Source organism: Phoenix dactylifera, chromosome 17 (genome assembly GCF_051530095.1).
Source record: "Phoenix dactylifera cultivar Ajwa chromosome 17, Ajwa_hap1_PhDact_Kaust_v1.1, whole genome shotgun sequence".
Lineage (NCBI taxonomy): Eukaryota > Viridiplantae > Streptophyta > Magnoliopsida > Arecales > Arecaceae > Phoenix > Phoenix dactylifera.
This window is the reverse complement of record NC_143206.1, coordinates 16,799,955-16,816,348: the sequence shown is the minus strand read 5'-3', so window position 1 is coordinate 16,816,348 and position 16,394 is coordinate 16,799,955. Positions and strand designations below refer to the sequence as shown.

At 37.9% G+C, this 16,394-nt stretch overlaps 2 protein-coding genes across 5 annotated transcripts; one reads left to right on the top strand and one right to left on the bottom strand.

Annotated features, from left to right (window-relative positions):
- Positions 1–115: 115 nt before the first annotated feature.
- LOC103696435 (SNF2 domain-containing protein CLASSY 1-like) lies at positions 116–8,464 on the bottom strand. 2 transcript variants are annotated; one of them, XM_088713443.2, is made up of 7 exons: positions 8,272–8,464; positions 5,724–5,816; positions 5,162–5,412; positions 3,588–4,838; positions 2,871–3,032; positions 562–2,772; positions 116–395 (listed from the first exon to the last, which is right to left on the bottom strand). In XM_088713443.2, exons 2-6 carry the CDS (start codon positions 5,770–5,772, stop codon positions 850–852), a joined length of 3,636 nt encoding a protein of 1,211 aa, XP_088569569.2. In that variant the 5' UTR covers positions 5,773–5,816; positions 8,272–8,464; the 3' UTR covers positions 116–395; positions 562–849. The 2 variants fall into 2 exon arrangements, with proteins under 2 accessions (XP_088569569.2, XP_088569568.2); XM_088713442.2 differs by having other exon boundaries at positions 8,287–8,463.
- A 2,281-nt stretch (positions 8,465–10,745) lies between these two features.
- Positions 10,746–16,216, top strand: LOC103696434 (dehydration-responsive element-binding protein 2B-like). Of its 3 annotated transcripts, XM_088713374.2 has the most exons (4): positions 10,760–11,005; positions 11,104–13,034; positions 13,345–13,394; positions 14,590–16,216. In XM_088713374.2, the coding sequence occupies exon 4, from the start codon at positions 14,741–14,743 to the stop codon at positions 15,548–15,550; it is 810 nt and encodes a 269-aa protein (XP_088569500.2). In that variant the 5' UTR covers positions 10,760–11,005; positions 11,104–13,034; positions 13,345–13,394; positions 14,590–14,740; the 3' UTR covers positions 15,551–16,216. The 3 variants fall into 3 exon arrangements, with proteins under 3 accessions (XP_008776283.2, XP_088569500.2, XP_008776284.2); XM_008778062.5 differs by lacking the exon at positions 11,104–13,034; XM_008778061.5 differs by lacking the exons at positions 11,104–13,034; positions 13,345–13,394 and having other exon boundaries at positions 10,746–11,005.
- The last annotated feature ends 178 nt before the right edge of the window (positions 16,217–16,394 follow it).

Genomic DNA, 16,394 nt, shown 5'->3' with positions numbered 1-16,394 from the left:
ATAAGCTTGGCACGAGGGACATGATTTTTGCCTCTTCCTGAGCCTGTTGTAATCAGCAATATGGTCCCAATTTTATTGGATGTCCTGAAGACACAAGCATGATTTGATATGTCAATAATTTTAAGATTCTGTCACCCTATTTAATTGTCCCAAAATTTAAAGATTTGGGATCCATCAAAACCTATTCATCATGAGTACAAACAGTCAAAGTAAAGCCTAGTATCAAACATAAAAATCATTTCTTTCTTTTTGGTACAAATTAAAATCATTTGTTCAGCTAGCACTTAACATCTCCAAATTGAATTCGTGAAATATGTCCAAGTCGAAATTTGTATCCGGCGAAGAATATGAAACCATGGAGTTGTTGCCAAACAGGTTTCCTCATTCCATTGCACCTGAACAAAATATCCAGTGACGTGTGTAAGCCAGTGAAGTCATCACGGTTCTCATAAAGAATGCATTAATTTCCCTACACTTGGAAATAGTTGTTTTGAAACAGTAAAAATAGATTCATGCAGCGAATACTAGATTCATTCTAATGGCTGATGTAAAGTCACGTACCTGTTGATTCTGCAAGATAACCGGTTGTTCTCCTATTTGTGATAAGTTATTGGTCCTTCATGCCTACTTCTACCAGTGTAGAGTTTAGTAAAATATTTTTGCAATAATATAAAATTAAAAAGTGAGGTTTACAGAATGAAACTGCAAGAACTATTATTCAACTTGCAGTACTACTTTTCCATCACTATACTTCCTTTCCGGGTGGAAAATGACAAGGTGATATTCTCACAACTAGAGACAAAACTTATATCAAGTTGCACAATCCTCAGTCTGGAAACATCCAAGAAATTAATCATGTTTCTTTATCATCTGGAAGGTCTTTCTCTGATCTTCCTCCACCAGCTCCCTCAGAAGCTCATCATCAATATCATCAGCCTGCCTCGAAGAACTGTACTCAATGTACTGGCCAATGAAAATCATCTTTGACATCCAGCCCTTCCGTGCATTACTTTCATACTTGCCCTCTTCCCATGTCCCTGATGCCAATAGCAGATAAACGTACACCACTCTCTCCTGACCTGGCCTGAATGCTCGAGCGATTGCTTGCCTTGTCTTTGAGTGATTCCACTCTGAGTCCAACATAACCAACCTTGATGCTGCTGTCAAACTGATGCCTTCAGCACAAGCAGTGGTTGATGCAAGCAAAACCTTGCTTTTTCCTTTAACGTCTCCGTTGAACTTATCCATGATTTTTGCACGCGTAGACAGCTCTTGATCGCCTCGAAGCACCAAGACTTCTTCTTCCCTATGCCATCCAAAAACTAGCTCAAAATACTCTACGAGCAGGTTTATAGGAGAGATATTGTGACAGAAAATCAGAACTCGCTCCCCTCTGCTAGCGGACTTGTGCACAAGATCTATTACGAACTTAACTTTAGGACCACACATGTAGTTTTCTTTACAAGCATCAATATTCTTTAACTGCTCTGCACTGAAATAATTATCTACACCTGCTATTGCTTTTATCAGACATGGGTGGATAGAACCAACTGTGATTAGTGACTCCAGCTCAAGTGGGCACCTTTTATGTGTTACTGAGTTTTGCAGTTTCGTTAAAATTTGTTGCTGGAGATCTGTTGAAGACAACAGGAGAGTGTAGATTTGCAACCCAGGAAGCATGTTTGATATTTCGCCTTCATGAACATCAACAAATCTGCTCGTGATTCTGTTTAACAAATCTAAACCTTGCTTTCTATCATCTTCTTCACTTGATTCAATTTTTTGGCCAACTTTTTCTACAAAAAGTTTTCTAGCTAGTCTTTCTTCACGATTTATTTTCTTTCCTCGCTTGTGCTTTCTGCTATGGAAAATATTGACCATATGTGGATCCAATTCACTTATAGCATCATGAATAAAGTGAGGTCTTGCTAAAGATAGGGTGTTGAAATATTCCTCAAAGTTGTTTTGAAATAATGTTCCAGATAGAAGAATTCTGTATTCAGTCTTCACTTTCATCAGAAGCTTTCTCAACTTGGAGTTTGTGCTTCTTGGGTTGTGACCTTCATCTAGAATCAAAAGCCCTGGGCTTTTCTGCAACACACCTGCCATGAACTTCCTATATTCAACATTTGAATCTTCTTTTGCCATGGAGAAAAAAGATGAGTAATTCATAAGAAGAATGCTCGGTTCTTCGTGCCACTTCCTTAACTTTTCTAGACAACTCATAATGTACATCATTTTTCTGTTTGGCCTGCGAGCATCTATAGAAAACATTCTAATTTTGCAGCCTGACAATTCTTTCCCATAGCATTCTTCCCGATGAATCAGGTATAGAGGAATTGAAACCTCCCATTTCTGAAACTCTCTGCACCAGGTATGAACTGCTGTCTTGGGAGCAAGCACTAGAGGTCGGCTTCGAGGAAATAGTTTCAAGTAGCTGACAAGAAATGAGATTATCAGCAGTGTTTTTCCTGACCCAGGAGAATGCGAGATCACACAGCCACCAGTTTTGCCTGACTGATGATTCATCTCTTCTGGCTTCAAAGATCCAGCAACGTTCCTCCATATAAATTCAAAAGCTCTCTTCTGGTGAGGATGTAATTTAGACCTAAAATCAGGTATTAAAGTCCATATATTGTCACACCCTTCTGACAATGAAATGTCCCATGAGGAAATAGCCTTACTTAAAGGATCCGATTCCAAATCATATAGCCCCAAGAAGCCAAGTTTCTTTACACCAAATTTCTCCTTGCAAGTGACCGAATAATCACCCTGAAACAACATGAGATAAACATGGAAGGAATTATGCATGAATAAGATGTGGCACGAAAATCATCAAAGGAATCATGACTGCTAGCTTTGAAGCTTACAAATGGTGGTGAAACATATCTTATTTCAGTGCATATAAAGTTGCATAACCGACAAATAACTCCAATATCCTCCTTCAGCATGTAATCATGACGGCACTGTGGCTGCTCTGGATCTCTCATTGAACTGTTGGTGGTGCCATCAAGAAATTTCGAGTCCAATACCTGAAAATTCCCCAATGTCTTTATTAAAGTAAATAAAAAAAATGAACATAAGTTTTTATAGCAAAAAGATTAATGGTTATTTAGCTTTTCATGGAAATGTTAACAGTTCTGCCATATTTCATTCTGTTGTGGGTTAATAAAGGCAATAATATATAAGGACCAATGTGTCAACCAAAGTAAAATAAATATTATCCTCGAAACAACAAGACAACCAGAATACATATACACCATTAGTGATATTTCTCAGCTATTACCTTTCACTCGGTATGTAAAGAACTGGTTTCAGAAAAAATCAACTCATGACTCACAATAATTTTATAGCAAGATATTCATTATTCATTATTCTCATTTATGATTTAAGTGTATTGATAATGCAAGAAATCAATAACACAATACATTTAGAAGCAAGAAACTTTTCTTTTTTTGCGCCATACGTTTCACTGCAGAGTCTTTCTGCCATCTAAAATTTTCTCGTTAGGTGCTCTTTCAAATATAACACAATATAAAGACACTACATCAAGAAAAACTATAATATTTTGAAAAACTTGATTGTACCCGCTTTTGTTCAAGAAGGGTGAGTGTAGTTAATGATTGTTCCATTTCTTTCCACAAGTCTTCATGCTCTTGATTCTGAAGTTGAGTATCAACTGATGGTGTCCACCTAAAATATGGCGGTTCTTCTGGGAAGTTTGTTGGTTTATGTGTTGGCCACTGAACAACAGGTTCAATGTTTCCTTCAGTTTCACATTTGATGTTCCCCATGCACTGTTCAATCAAATGTTTGCACTCGGCTGCACTTAATAATTTCTTTCTGGTTGAACCCCTTTTCATATATGGCTGGGAAGAGAGATGGTCAAATTTATTAGATAATGAGGAGATAATTCCTCTTCGAACTCTTTTGCATAAGTCTTTCAGTTTCATTTTATTTTGGACCAGAGAATGATGCGAATGAATTTTCATACTCTTCCCCTCAGATATGTTCATTTGCTGCACAGTTGCAGCAGTTCGTTCTTCTCCAGTGGACAGACCAGATCTCGAAGAATAAGGAGTTGGTGTTTCATCTTGGTCCATTCTGTTCATTTCACATGTCACATTTCTCATAGAGCAACGATCAAAATTTGGTGAAGAATAACTACTAAATCGATCTGGCTGTAACTTGCGACGTTTAGAATGCCTCAAATTCATGTGATCATATAAAATCTCAACATCTGAATCATTGTCTGCATCACTATCATTTATATCCATCTCAATGGTTCTCTCGGGAACAGGCATTTCCTTATGTGTCCCCAGGACAAAAGTTTCAACCTTAGGTCGCAGATATTCATTGCATCTTTGAAAACAGATGACCTTTATGCTCTTATCAGAGCTTCGAGACACTACATCACTATCACCATCTGATTGAACATCAGTTGTACTGGGTCTTCCATCACTGTAAAGAATATAGTAAACTATCTTGTTTTGCACCAACTTCAAGTCAAAATCCATTCTTTTCAATGTAGATAATACAAGCAACCATGAAATTTCAGAAGAAAATGCGTCATTGAGAAGTTTACTTTTACTTGAAGAGATACAATCCTCGGTAGAATTCCATTGGTGGCATCCATTTTCACAAGGCTCATTTTTTAGCTTTTGAAGTATGGCAATATTATCAATTGTAACTACCTCAGCCACTCTTTCATTTGTGCTCCTTTTCATGCTGGTTGGGGAATTACTCTTGCAATAGATCACAGAAAATAAGCAGGCACATCGATTAACATGAGGAGTTCTTTTGATTGAGATAATTTTGGCATCATGCCATGAGAGCAACTGCAGGAAAGAGAGATATTTAAAAAAATAATATTCAGATTTAAAGAAAGTGCATATATCTATTGTCACACTCATGTATTAGCAGTTTATTATTATATGTAAACTGTTATCATGTCAGAAAAACATATAATTTGGTAAATCATAATAGTAGAATGCAAGATTCTGCCCAATAAAGATCCTGCAAGTCAGGTTGATACAAAGAGGCAACTACAAACAGACAGATTTGATTTAATTTATCAGGTGGAAATAAACATGCAATGATCATATGCACCACCAAATCATTTAATCTACAATCTACTTAAAGCTATGATAAGGTGGCATACAGGTGTCTGTAGTTCTTCATCAGAACTCGTCGCAATTGGATGAGCTGAAAGTACGCACACATCTATACCAGCCTTCAGGAAATGCGAGCAATCAAATGAGCTTGCTTTTCTAGACCGCATACGTAGACAATCACCAGTGATTTGATCCTCTAGCATAGATCCTCCGTGATTAAATTGAACAAAAATGCTTCCACTCTTGATGCTTACATGCTGGGTTCCATGCCAAGACCCATGATAAAATGCCTCAAAAGCTGCAAGTGAGCATTATATATACAAGAGATCAAACAGATTGTTCAATAGAAACACACAGAAATATGAAAGTTTTTTATTTTTTAAATAATAGTACAGATACTCAGAAGTTATGAAGGTTAAAAGCATTAAAACTGCAAATCAGAATCCTAGAGTCCAGTATGTTGCTAAATGTGAGTCAAAAGTGTTTTCTAGACATATCTAGTCCATTCACTAGAACCATTTAAATTTTAAGGAAATTCAAATTGAAGTCAAACAGCCAATCTAAAGTTCAAATATCCTTGGAAAATTATGAACACTTTTTCCTTCTTACGAGTTGCATCAATAGGATGGCTGCAGCGAGAAGTTGGTCCTTTCAGCATAATGGTGAGAAATGTCAATTGAAGCTTAACTCAACCAATCACACCTGTGAGACGAGAAGGTAGTTCAAATAAATGAGCAGTCACGAAAATCCAAATTTCCATTTTGAATAGAAATTATTAAAATAGGTTAATACAAGTTATGCATGGCAATTATTTGCATGGACGCAAAACTAGGATGAATAGGCATATCTATGTTCTAAGCATCCTATAGCTAATATCTAATTAGTCAATAATTGAAGAATAATGACACATAAAACTGAAGTCAACTGGCAGGGATGGGCTAAGCATGCTTTTAAAAGGTAACCCTGAATACCCGACCCTCCAGATTCTTAGGAAACTGATAACTAAATATATACATAGATATCCACGTACTATTATTTTTGAGCAAAACTACTAAACATATTTTACTACATAGAATGCTGATATTTGTCTCCGGCCTGATTCATGAATGGTTCAGTATGGGGCTGAATCTGATTCACTGGAATGGGGGCATGAGGTCGGCGGACTATCATTTTTCTTTTTTTTTCTTCTTATTAGTACAAAGCAATACATCAACTTTTTTACTAAATGAGAGTTGGACTTGGCTTCAATCAAGTAGATCTCCACTCAGATCTAGTCAGGTCTAGATCAAATAATGGAGATCTCGCATCAATGATCTTACTCGTTGGATATAATCTACTACCTCCAAATTGTTTGCATGCCAAAAAGCATGTAATTTGAAGACCCCTAGCCAAATGTAGCAAGTGGTCAAAAAATTGGATAGTTCAAACAGCACGAAATAATGCATTCTTTTTACCACTTGATGCATAGACCTGGAGTCTCCAAATCACGTGATTTTTTATTTGTAAACATTTTAAAGGTAATAGATCACATCCAACAACTCGAATCGTCGATGTGGGACTCCCATCGTCCGATCTAGACCTAATCAGATCTGAGTGAAGATCTACTTGAGTGTAGCCAAGTTTTACTCTACTAAACAATGTATCTAGATTTCTCAAAAAAAAAAAAATCAATGGTTTTGAAAGTTCTATGTGTTGAGAAATATCGGATTTGTCTATTTGTTACTTTGTTAATAAAATCAACATATTACACAAGAGAACTTAAATAGATTCTCATTCTATTATGATGAAAAATATTAACATATGTACAATATAGCAAGTTTGTAAACATCCTTCACCTCCTATGCACAACTGAAGTATGCATTCTAGTCTAAAAAGAAAAAGTTTTCATTCTGCGTAACTCTAATTTTATAATTAAAAAGAATTCTAGTGGGCCGAATGAACATGGGCCCCACCCTGTAATCGGAAAGAAAAGGTACAATTAAAGATGAACAATAATGTTAAAAGAAAAAAAAAATGAGTCAAGCAAATTTTGTTCTCTAGAATGATAAAGTACAGATTAAAAATTAAAAAAAAAAAAATCTAATGGACCATGGAAAAAAGAAATGTTTTTAAAATCGACCTGTCAGATTGGTCCAATCGGCTGGTCCGATGAAGTCAACAGGACATCACGATAACATCACAATTATATTTTTATTTTTTAAAATTTCTAAACATAGGGAAAATTAGAAAAATAAGAAAAAAATTCCAAAAGAAAACTAGTGAATGGCAGTCAGGAAAAACTAGTGGCATACTTTATGGTGTCGAACTAGTGTCATACTTTATGCCAGTCAGGAAGTTATATCAAATATAGGCCACTAGGTTCATCCAGCAAGTTATTATGCGTGAATGACAACTACTGGCAGGAACATTGGCTATAAATTAACCCATCAACAAAAAATTAAAGCAACTTTCAACAAATTCTCATCATTTATTGTACAAAACAAATAAGTCATACGTCCTATATATGGATCAATGGACTGAAACTAAACAAAAACCCGGAAATTGGACTAATTTCAACATAACAAAATGGACCGAAACTTTATACGTTCAACTCAACAAAAACCCTAATTTCCATCAAATTGGACTGAAACACTCTATTTCTCACTCAGCTCGAACAAGAATCAACCTTCCGGATGCCCAGTTTAATATTTCTATCGTTCCAAGAAGAGTTCAAAAAAAAAAAAAAACAATTTTTCGTGCAGAGAAAAACCGCGAGTAAACTCCGGATCAGATCGGGAGAGGGAGATGGAAGAGGGAAAGAATCAAATGAAAGGGCCGTTGTGATGGAAGGGAAAGAATCAAATAAAAGGGAAATGGGACAGGAAAAGAACGTGCACCCCATGTATAAATACACAAATCCAACATGCTAGCATCCGATACCACATAAAAGAAAGAGTATAACCACGTGCTTGTTATTAACCATGGAGGCCTGGTCTTTAAGAGCACATAGAGCATGCTTAAGTTAGCACTTCACACCAGAATCCAGATACTTCGACAAAGAAAACAAGAAATCCGAGTGAATATATGGTAAAAGATGCTGAGAGATTTCGGAAGGTCTGAAATTTTAGGGTAAATAATTAAAAAAAAAACTACGAGAGGAGTAGCCAAGAGGGTGGACCACGTTAGCGCGGACCTTGGATCTTGGCCTCTACGTCCGTTCCGCTAGGAATCGTGCGAACGATCGCGATTCGGAGACCACGAAGGAGCAGAGAAGATGGGGAAGAGGAGGGATGTATCCTCTTCTTCTCGGCTCGTTGTAGGGTGACGGGCTATATAGGGAAAGATCGCAAAGCGGAAATCACTGCGATTTCAGTAACGATGGGGCGTTAGATTTATATATATGTATAACTTTTGACCACATAGTCTATGGTCTTTCAGTTTGGGTCGGGTCGGTCGAATTCGTTGGAGTTTCAGTCGGCTTAGGCTAGGTGACGTGGAGTTAATTGATTTGTTTTTTTTTTTAGGTACGGCCGCAGCTCACATGCGACGGATATAGGTGCAGTCGATAAAATTAATTTAAACTTTAAAAAAAAAACACTATCTAATTATTGATTTTGTAGTTAATTTTTGTGCCGGACGGTATCTGCAAATCTCTCGGTAAGACGAAACATATGCACCATGCCTCTTATGTTTAGATCGGGAATAATTTTTTTGAGTAGCAGAGTTATATTTAACAATTATAGTATAAAAATATCTATACAAATTAAATAAAACAAAAGATTTTAGAAAGGGAGGGGGGCGGAGTGTCGGATATCATTATTTGCGGCATGAGTAGCCACCTAATTTATTGCAAGATCTATCTAAATATGGACTGCCTCAAAAGAACTTACACATAATTCTCTAGGTATTAGAAAGTAATATACGAACACCGTCAATATGAACTTCCTTTTTAGGCATCCAACTAGTCAAAATTTTTGAGTAGCCTACTAAAATAATATGAGATGCCCAAAGAATATTAATAGCATAAATGAAATCTTCTGACTCTCCTTTTAGCTTTGGAGCTATATTATCACATAAATGAAATCCACTTATATCTATAGAGGAATTTCTAGAACTTTGGATCATAAATCTACTCGGCCACAAGCTCCATAATCAATCATGCCACTATCAAAGTTATTTTTGAGAAAGTTAAAGCTAGTGAGTTCTAAGTAAAATGAAATACATCAGTAGTTACAAATTTGCAGATAAGGAACCATAGAATTTTTCTAGCCATGCGAGACCCCCCGATAACATTGATGTGAGCCCAATAACATTGATGCGAGTGAACTTGGAAGCTCAAAGATAGGCCTCCATAAGTATTGATTAAAGGTTTTGTTGGTTATTTTCAAATATTTGCCCATTAATATCCTACATATAAATATATCATTGTTCTCCTGCAAATTTCTTAATGACTCTTCTTTACTATGATGAAGAAAGGAATGTTAAGGCCCAAAAAAGGGATGGTTGTTGCATTAGAGACAATAGTGAGCTTCTGCAGCATTGTCTGAAGGAAGTAAAAGGATAGTTTACAAATCAAGAATTAGAGATCTACAGCAATTATTTTCTTCATTTCTTACCGAGCAAACATTTTCCCTCAGTCCAAATTTAATTTCAACACCACAGATCATGTTGACCAGCCGGACCCACACCAGACTAGGCCATCTCCATCTTGGCTTGACTAGTCCTACCAACCACCAAGGGGTCCCCTGGTGGGTAAGATAAATAAATCGCTTACCCATCATCACTTCGTTTCATATTAAAAATAAATCAAAAGATTATCGCACCTTTCTCGACAAATGCATAAGATTGCTGATAGAAAACCAGGGGCTCTATTTTTTCACTCATGAATCTTAATTACCATGTTTTGTAACTGATTAGTGCACACATCCGAGACAGAGAAAGCCATCGCCGAATGCCTACAAAGGTGTAAAGAGTAGCCTAGAGACTACCCGCGCCCAATTTGAATTCAAGCTCAACTCGATTCGGCTACTATCAAACTTGAGTAGTTTGAAAAGTTTATTGAGTCGAGCTCAATCCACAAAATATCCAGCTCGAAGGTTCCTAAACCTAATAAAAAAATATATATATTTTATTTACAATATAAATTATTTTAATATTTTAGAAATATAATATTTATATATTTTAAATATGATATAATGTCTAATTTCTAACTATAGCCTTTAATTATAATTAAGGTTCAAACTTAATTTTAAATATAGTTCTGTTGATATTCGAGTTGGGTTAATATTAAAATTTGTCCAATCTCAAATTGGGTTTTGAGCACGAATATTTGTGCAACATCCTCTTCTTGATGAAAAATTTTTGGTACCACATGATCGAGTTAGGAGCGAATACCGGAATTGGAGGTTTAACCTGTGAATTGGGTGTATCGAACTCAGATTGGGGATTTGGACCGTACATACAGCCAAAGTCAATTACGGCCGCTGTTACAGGAATAACCACCGCCACGCAGTGACGCAATAGTCTTTCCCCGAGGATAAAGAAAGCGATGCGTCGGGGCAGCTCGTCACTCTTCCGGAACGTTTGGCTGACACGTACCAACAGCGACGGCTGGTTTCTCGCCACGACGCAGCCCACGTCACCCTCTGTGTTTGGTGCGCCCGTCGTTCGCCCCTGTAAGCAAAGAGGGGCACCCTCTCGGTCTTCTATGGTCGGTGGGAACGCAAACCACCTTCTGAAGAACGGACAAAGAGAAAAGGAGGAGGAAATATCTCAGCCGATAAGGAATCGAAAAAGACCGGAGCGGAGCCCTAGAAGAAGATCCAAGAAGAAGAAACCGTAGGAGAGGCTCACAGAAGGAGAAACAAGGTCACAAGAAGCAGGAGAGTAGCAGAAATGACAGAGCCAGAAAGGTAAGAAATCCGGTTCTCGTTTCAGTGATTTCGATTCCATCATCATCTTTGCTCAAGATTTACTTTCTCTTTTCTTGTCCTTTGTGATCTCGAATTAGGGTTTGGGTTCCCTCTTCCTCATCGTCACCTGGTAATTATTTCGAAAGTTTTTGTCTGGGATTTGGGTTTCCTTGAGTCTTTACTCCTTTTTTCCGCGTTGATCCTCGAGGCCTAGGGGTTGTAAGTTATGAGTTCGATTCGGTTGTCGTGTCATCAAGTTTGATGGATGCTGCGGTGCTATTTTGAGGACTGGAGTTTTGATGTTACAGAAAAGGGGAAGATTAATTCGGTAGTACTGGAATTTGTTGAATCTGGGTATAAAGTTCGCTGTCTTGCATTTCGATCGTGAAATTTCTTTATCGGGTGTGGCGAATATTTCCTAAAACCGAGTTGAACCAGGCCCCGCATCTTGAGGAGTAGCGTGGACCAGAGTGTCAGGCTTCTGGTTCTCAAATTTTTGCATATTTGATAGAGTTTTGAGTCTGAATTGTATATGGTGAGGATGGTCATCTTCTATTGGGATAGGACATACTCTGATCATCATCATCATTTTAAAGAAAGTGCACAATGAAGAGGACGAGGGAAATTGCATAACGAAGAGGATAAAGAAAGTGCACACTGCAAGACTGGAATTTATCTGGTAGTAAAAATCTTTCTTCTTTGAAAACCTCGAAGTAAAAAAAAAAAGCAGTTAAACTTTACATTGTGAGACTGGAATTTAAATTTTACACTGTGAGACTGGAATTTATCTGGGAGTATAAGTTTTTCTTCTTCGAAAACCTAAAAATAAGAGAAGAAAGGCTAGCATATGGGGTAACAGATATTACTAGATCATCTCTGGAAAATTCTGTTGACTTGTAAAGAGAGTTGGTGCACTGGGTTCGAGGTAACTTTGGATGATGTTAATGGTTGTTTCATTGAAGACTTTTAAAGTTCATTTTAATGGGCTATTATTAGTTCGACTGAACCCCACACACCATCATTAACTGATCTTTGGCAATTATGTATCTTAACTAATGCTGCTCTCTATGATGATAGAAGAAGGCCCTTGATACTCATGTATCTGGGTAAAATTTGCAAACCATGTCAATCCAAGTGCTCTTTCTCTTCACGCAAAAATCAAGTAGTTTTGCTCATAGTCCATTATTTTCATATGGTTGCTATATAGCATAGATAATGGAGTCTGTTATTGAGAGATATGAGGTTATTGTTTGTTTGGTTATGAACTATATGGGAATTTGGACCATGGATGATTTGAGAGACTGTTCGAGATTCAAGAAAAATTGTGTTGAATTTTCACTTTCTAGAGACATTGAGGTGCATATCAAGCTGGCGGAGAGTGGCTGTATATTGGTTCAGAAGGAAGGGTTGGAATAAAAGTTTGACAAAGAGAGAGAAAAAAAAAACAGTTTGCGATAATTGACTTTCTAGTTTTGGTGATTCAGTCATGTACAATGCTATGTCTTATGTCAAAATGATTCCAAAGACAGGGAAGAACATGACAAATGTATATGAGTTGCATTTCTAGGGCGACTCAGCTCTTTTCAACATTTTACAGTAAGCATTGTGGCGGCCTGATTTTTTTCCCTAAGGAGTCATGGAACTGCATAGAAACATTTGTAATGAGATTTTCTATGTGAACATGATTGTAATTTGATAGTAAGATCAACTTCTTATTTTTGAGACATTTTAAAATTGTGTGATTGAAGTAGTCATCGGGCAATCCTTTTGCTACATATGATTCTGGAGATGAATGGAGCTTTACTTACAGGAGAACAAAGCCAAAATCGTGAAATAGAGATGTTATTGGAAGGCATGTCTTGCGACTCTAGTGGTTGACTTTCCTTTGACATCAGGGAATCTTGTTGGGAAGTACAAAGGCCTCAGATATTTATTGATGACGATCTTGGGAGGCCACCTATGTGCTCTTCTATAATCTATCATTGCTTTTTTCTCTTGTCAGTCTGAGTAAAATAGCTGATTTATGGAGGTCTGTATAATTTACTCATCATTCTTTTAGTTTTTACTTGTTTTTCCTTGGCATATCCCATATTATTGGCATGGGGTTTATCGGGAAGAGGAGGAATGGAGATGAGAGGGAGGAAAACGAGGAAAGGGGGTGGTGGTTGGAGGTGGGTGGGTTGTAAAGTCTATCCTTTTTTCTTCTCATTTTTCTTTCTTTTCTTTCTCTTTTTACATTTTTTTTACTAATTTAAATTTCATAGTTTTATTTTGTATTCTGATTGATCACATGGTCTACTGATTGTATTGCATCTGTGCTGTGATTTTTGTTGAAGTAGAATTTGGAGAGCAACAAGGGATGGGTGCATTGATTGCATCAGATCACTAGGTACGAATATTGATAAACTCAATTCTCTTGTCCTTTTTTTGACTTATAAAACTTTCCTCCAAATCATCTTAGAACTTCTTATAGTGATGCCCCAAAACAAAATTGCTTTCTGTTAGTACTGAAGAAACTGCCCACTGTTAGTACTGAAGTTTCTTGTTTCAAAGTCCCACTAGGAGATGAGTTATAGGGCGTGGAAATGGATTGAGGCCTCTAGTTGAAAGAAGCATATGTTAAAACAGAATATGTTGAGTTTGTCTGCTCAAACCATTATGAAGAACTCAAAACTTTTGTAACCAAATCAGGCAACGGTCTTTGTCTCCTAGGAGATGTTTGGTTGGCAGGAGTTGATCTCTGGAATGGGAACGAGAATGAGTGACTCATGCTTTAGCTGCTTAGTTAGGAGGAGTCCCATTCCCATTCCCATTACAGGAGGGAATGAGAATCCCTCTAATATTTAAATCTCATTCTGCCAGGTTTACTTTAAAAAAAAATTGATTTTCCAAAAATTTCTTTTTATTTAATTGATTTTCCAAAAATACCTTTCTGTTTAATTGATTTTCTGATTCCGATTTTGATTCCAGTCATCAACTAAATGCGTCAGAAAATATGACCATTCTGATTTCCATTCCAATCCATTCCATTTCTGATGCCGCTTGTGAATGAAATGCATCCCTAGAGCGGAGCATTCGGTTTTCAACAGATGCATGGGTCTTAGTTGTGTTTGTGTATGCTTGGTACGGGCCAGGATATTTCTATCCTGGCTAACTAGGCTTTGTTCTAGTAAATCCCAAAGATAGTGTCCAGGGAGTTTTGTAGGCATTAAGGTCTACAAGTTAATTGGAGAAAGGAATTATAGCTGAATGCCCTATTTTTGGTCAACCGTCCTTTTGATAACTTCATTATGGGTGCCTTAAAATGCGGATGCTTTTTGATACAATTGTGTGTGTGAGATTGGTCAGTTATTTCATCTTGACATTGCTTAGACATGGTTCATTAACTTTGCTAACATTCTGTAGTTTGTACATGAGCTGTTGAATGCTTTTTGTTATTTCTTTTAATATTGTGAATTTATTTCTGAAGTTCGTGCTGTCCTATCTGTTCCTTTCCTCATGATTCTACCTTGTTGTCTACGGTTGGTCCCAAGTGTAGTGTTATTGTTCACCATGTAATTATACCGAACAATGTCTTTTTTCAGGAAGAGGAGAGCCCGAAGGTGTCGTAATGGACCTAATTCTGTGTCAGAAACTATTGCCTGGTGGAAAGAGCATAACCACAAGCTGGAATGCGCTTCTGATGGCCACAAACATATACAGAGAGCACCTGGAAAGGGTTCAAGGAAGGGTTGTATGGAAGGTAAAGGAGGACCAGACAACCCACACTGCAAGTATCGTGGTGTAAGGCAGCGTACATGGGGCAAGTGGGTTGCTGAAATCCGAGAACCCAGTCGGGGCAGTCGCCTGTGGCTTGGGACTTTCCCTACTGCTGTAGAAGCTGCTCTTGCTTATGATGAAGCTGCAAGGGCTATGTACGGCTCCTATGCCCGTCTCAATCTTCCGGAGTTTAACAGCTGTGCCAATACTCCAATCACAACTTCAGAATCCTGCGAATCTACCACTACATCACACCACTCTAATGTCTCTGATGTTTCAAACCCTCGGCAACCCATCGTGATCATGCCAAGGCAAGAACCAGAGGATGAGATCAGAAATAATGGCCTACCACCTGCAGCAGCAGCGGTTGCCAAGGATGAGCCCGGCGAGGAATTATTTGGGCCACTCGATCAGATAGAGGATCTTCCTGAAGATAGGTTTGACATTGGAGACATGCTGAGGGCGATGGATGCTGATCTGACAAATAGGGGTGCTGGTGGTGAGGGTATCAATGGCATCGCATGCCAGTCGGGTCCTGTTGTTGGTGATATTAACTGGCAATGTAGCAGTCCCTCAGCTTTCTCATTCCAGTTGCAGAATCCGGATGCTAAGATGCTGGGAAGCCTGCATCATATGGAGCAAAACCCTGCTGGCATGGACTGTGGTTATGATGATTTTGTCAGGCAGATGGAGCACGGGCTTCCTGATGATTCGGCAATGCCGGAACTAGGATTTAGTGACTCGAGCTTTTTCTACAACGGGCATGAGGAGGGCGGAGGGGAGTGAAGCATCTGAGCAAGGTGCCCTGTGCTGGCTGTTCTTTTGACCAAGTTCTACCGAGATGGTTTAGTTTTAAACAGCAGGAGTTCTGACATCTGACCGTTTTTTATTCATGAGACTGACAGAATAAGTTCTCCTAGGTTTTTTCAAGTATGGGGACCGAGCTTTTGGTACTATTAAGTGTTATTATCCATTCTGCTTTGTTTTGGTCCAATCATATATGCAGGCATTGTACATTACAGCTTTTTAAGCATCGAGTTGATCAACCGTGTATAAAAGGAAAGGACGTAGTAGCTTGATGTTCAGAAAGGTAGAATCAAGTTTGTGTCTGGCTCTTTACTCTGGGAGTTGATTTTTGGAAGTATTGATGCATCCATATGTTGATTGGTTTCATCTAAGACTTACCGTGAATGAGTTGAAAGATCAATTTCACAACCACTGAGCTGAACTCGGTGGTCCCAGCTGAACGTAGCAGGCTTGGTAGTGGGTGTGGTTGCTCTTAAATCTCTTGATTTCTAGATTTGGGCTATTTGGAGTCTCCCATATACCAGGTATTTGGGATCAATGGAGTCTTAATTTCATGTAAGCCAAACCATGTAAACGTTTAATCAAATAAATTCTGTATCCTTCATATACTCTTATAATAAAATAAGATCTGTATCCTTTTGAATATCCGCACAATGGAAATTTGTTGGGTTCATGAAATGCTGGCTTTGGCAGCACGGATTCCCCGTGTATCGCCAGCAACGGGAAATTGAGCAAGGAACATGGCTTGTTTTGGCTGATCAAATAATTGATGAATGTTAATACCAAAAAAAAAAAAAAAATTGATGAATGCGATGACCATCAG

Excerpts from the sequence above, each read along its gene's own strand:
- LOC103696435 (XM_088713443.2), bottom strand. The coding sequence starts at position 5,772 with ATGCTGAAAGGACCAACTTCTCGCTGCAGCCATCCTATTGATGCAACT. Across the intron at positions 5,413-5,723 it reads CCATCCTATTGATGCAACTC|CTTTTGAGGCATTTTATCAT; the intron begins GTAAGAAGGAAA and ends GCTCACTTGCAG. Across the intron at positions 4,839-5,161 it reads ATGAAGAACTACAGACACCT|TTGCTCTCATGGCATGATGC; the intron begins GTATGCCACCTT and ends TCTTTCCTGCAG.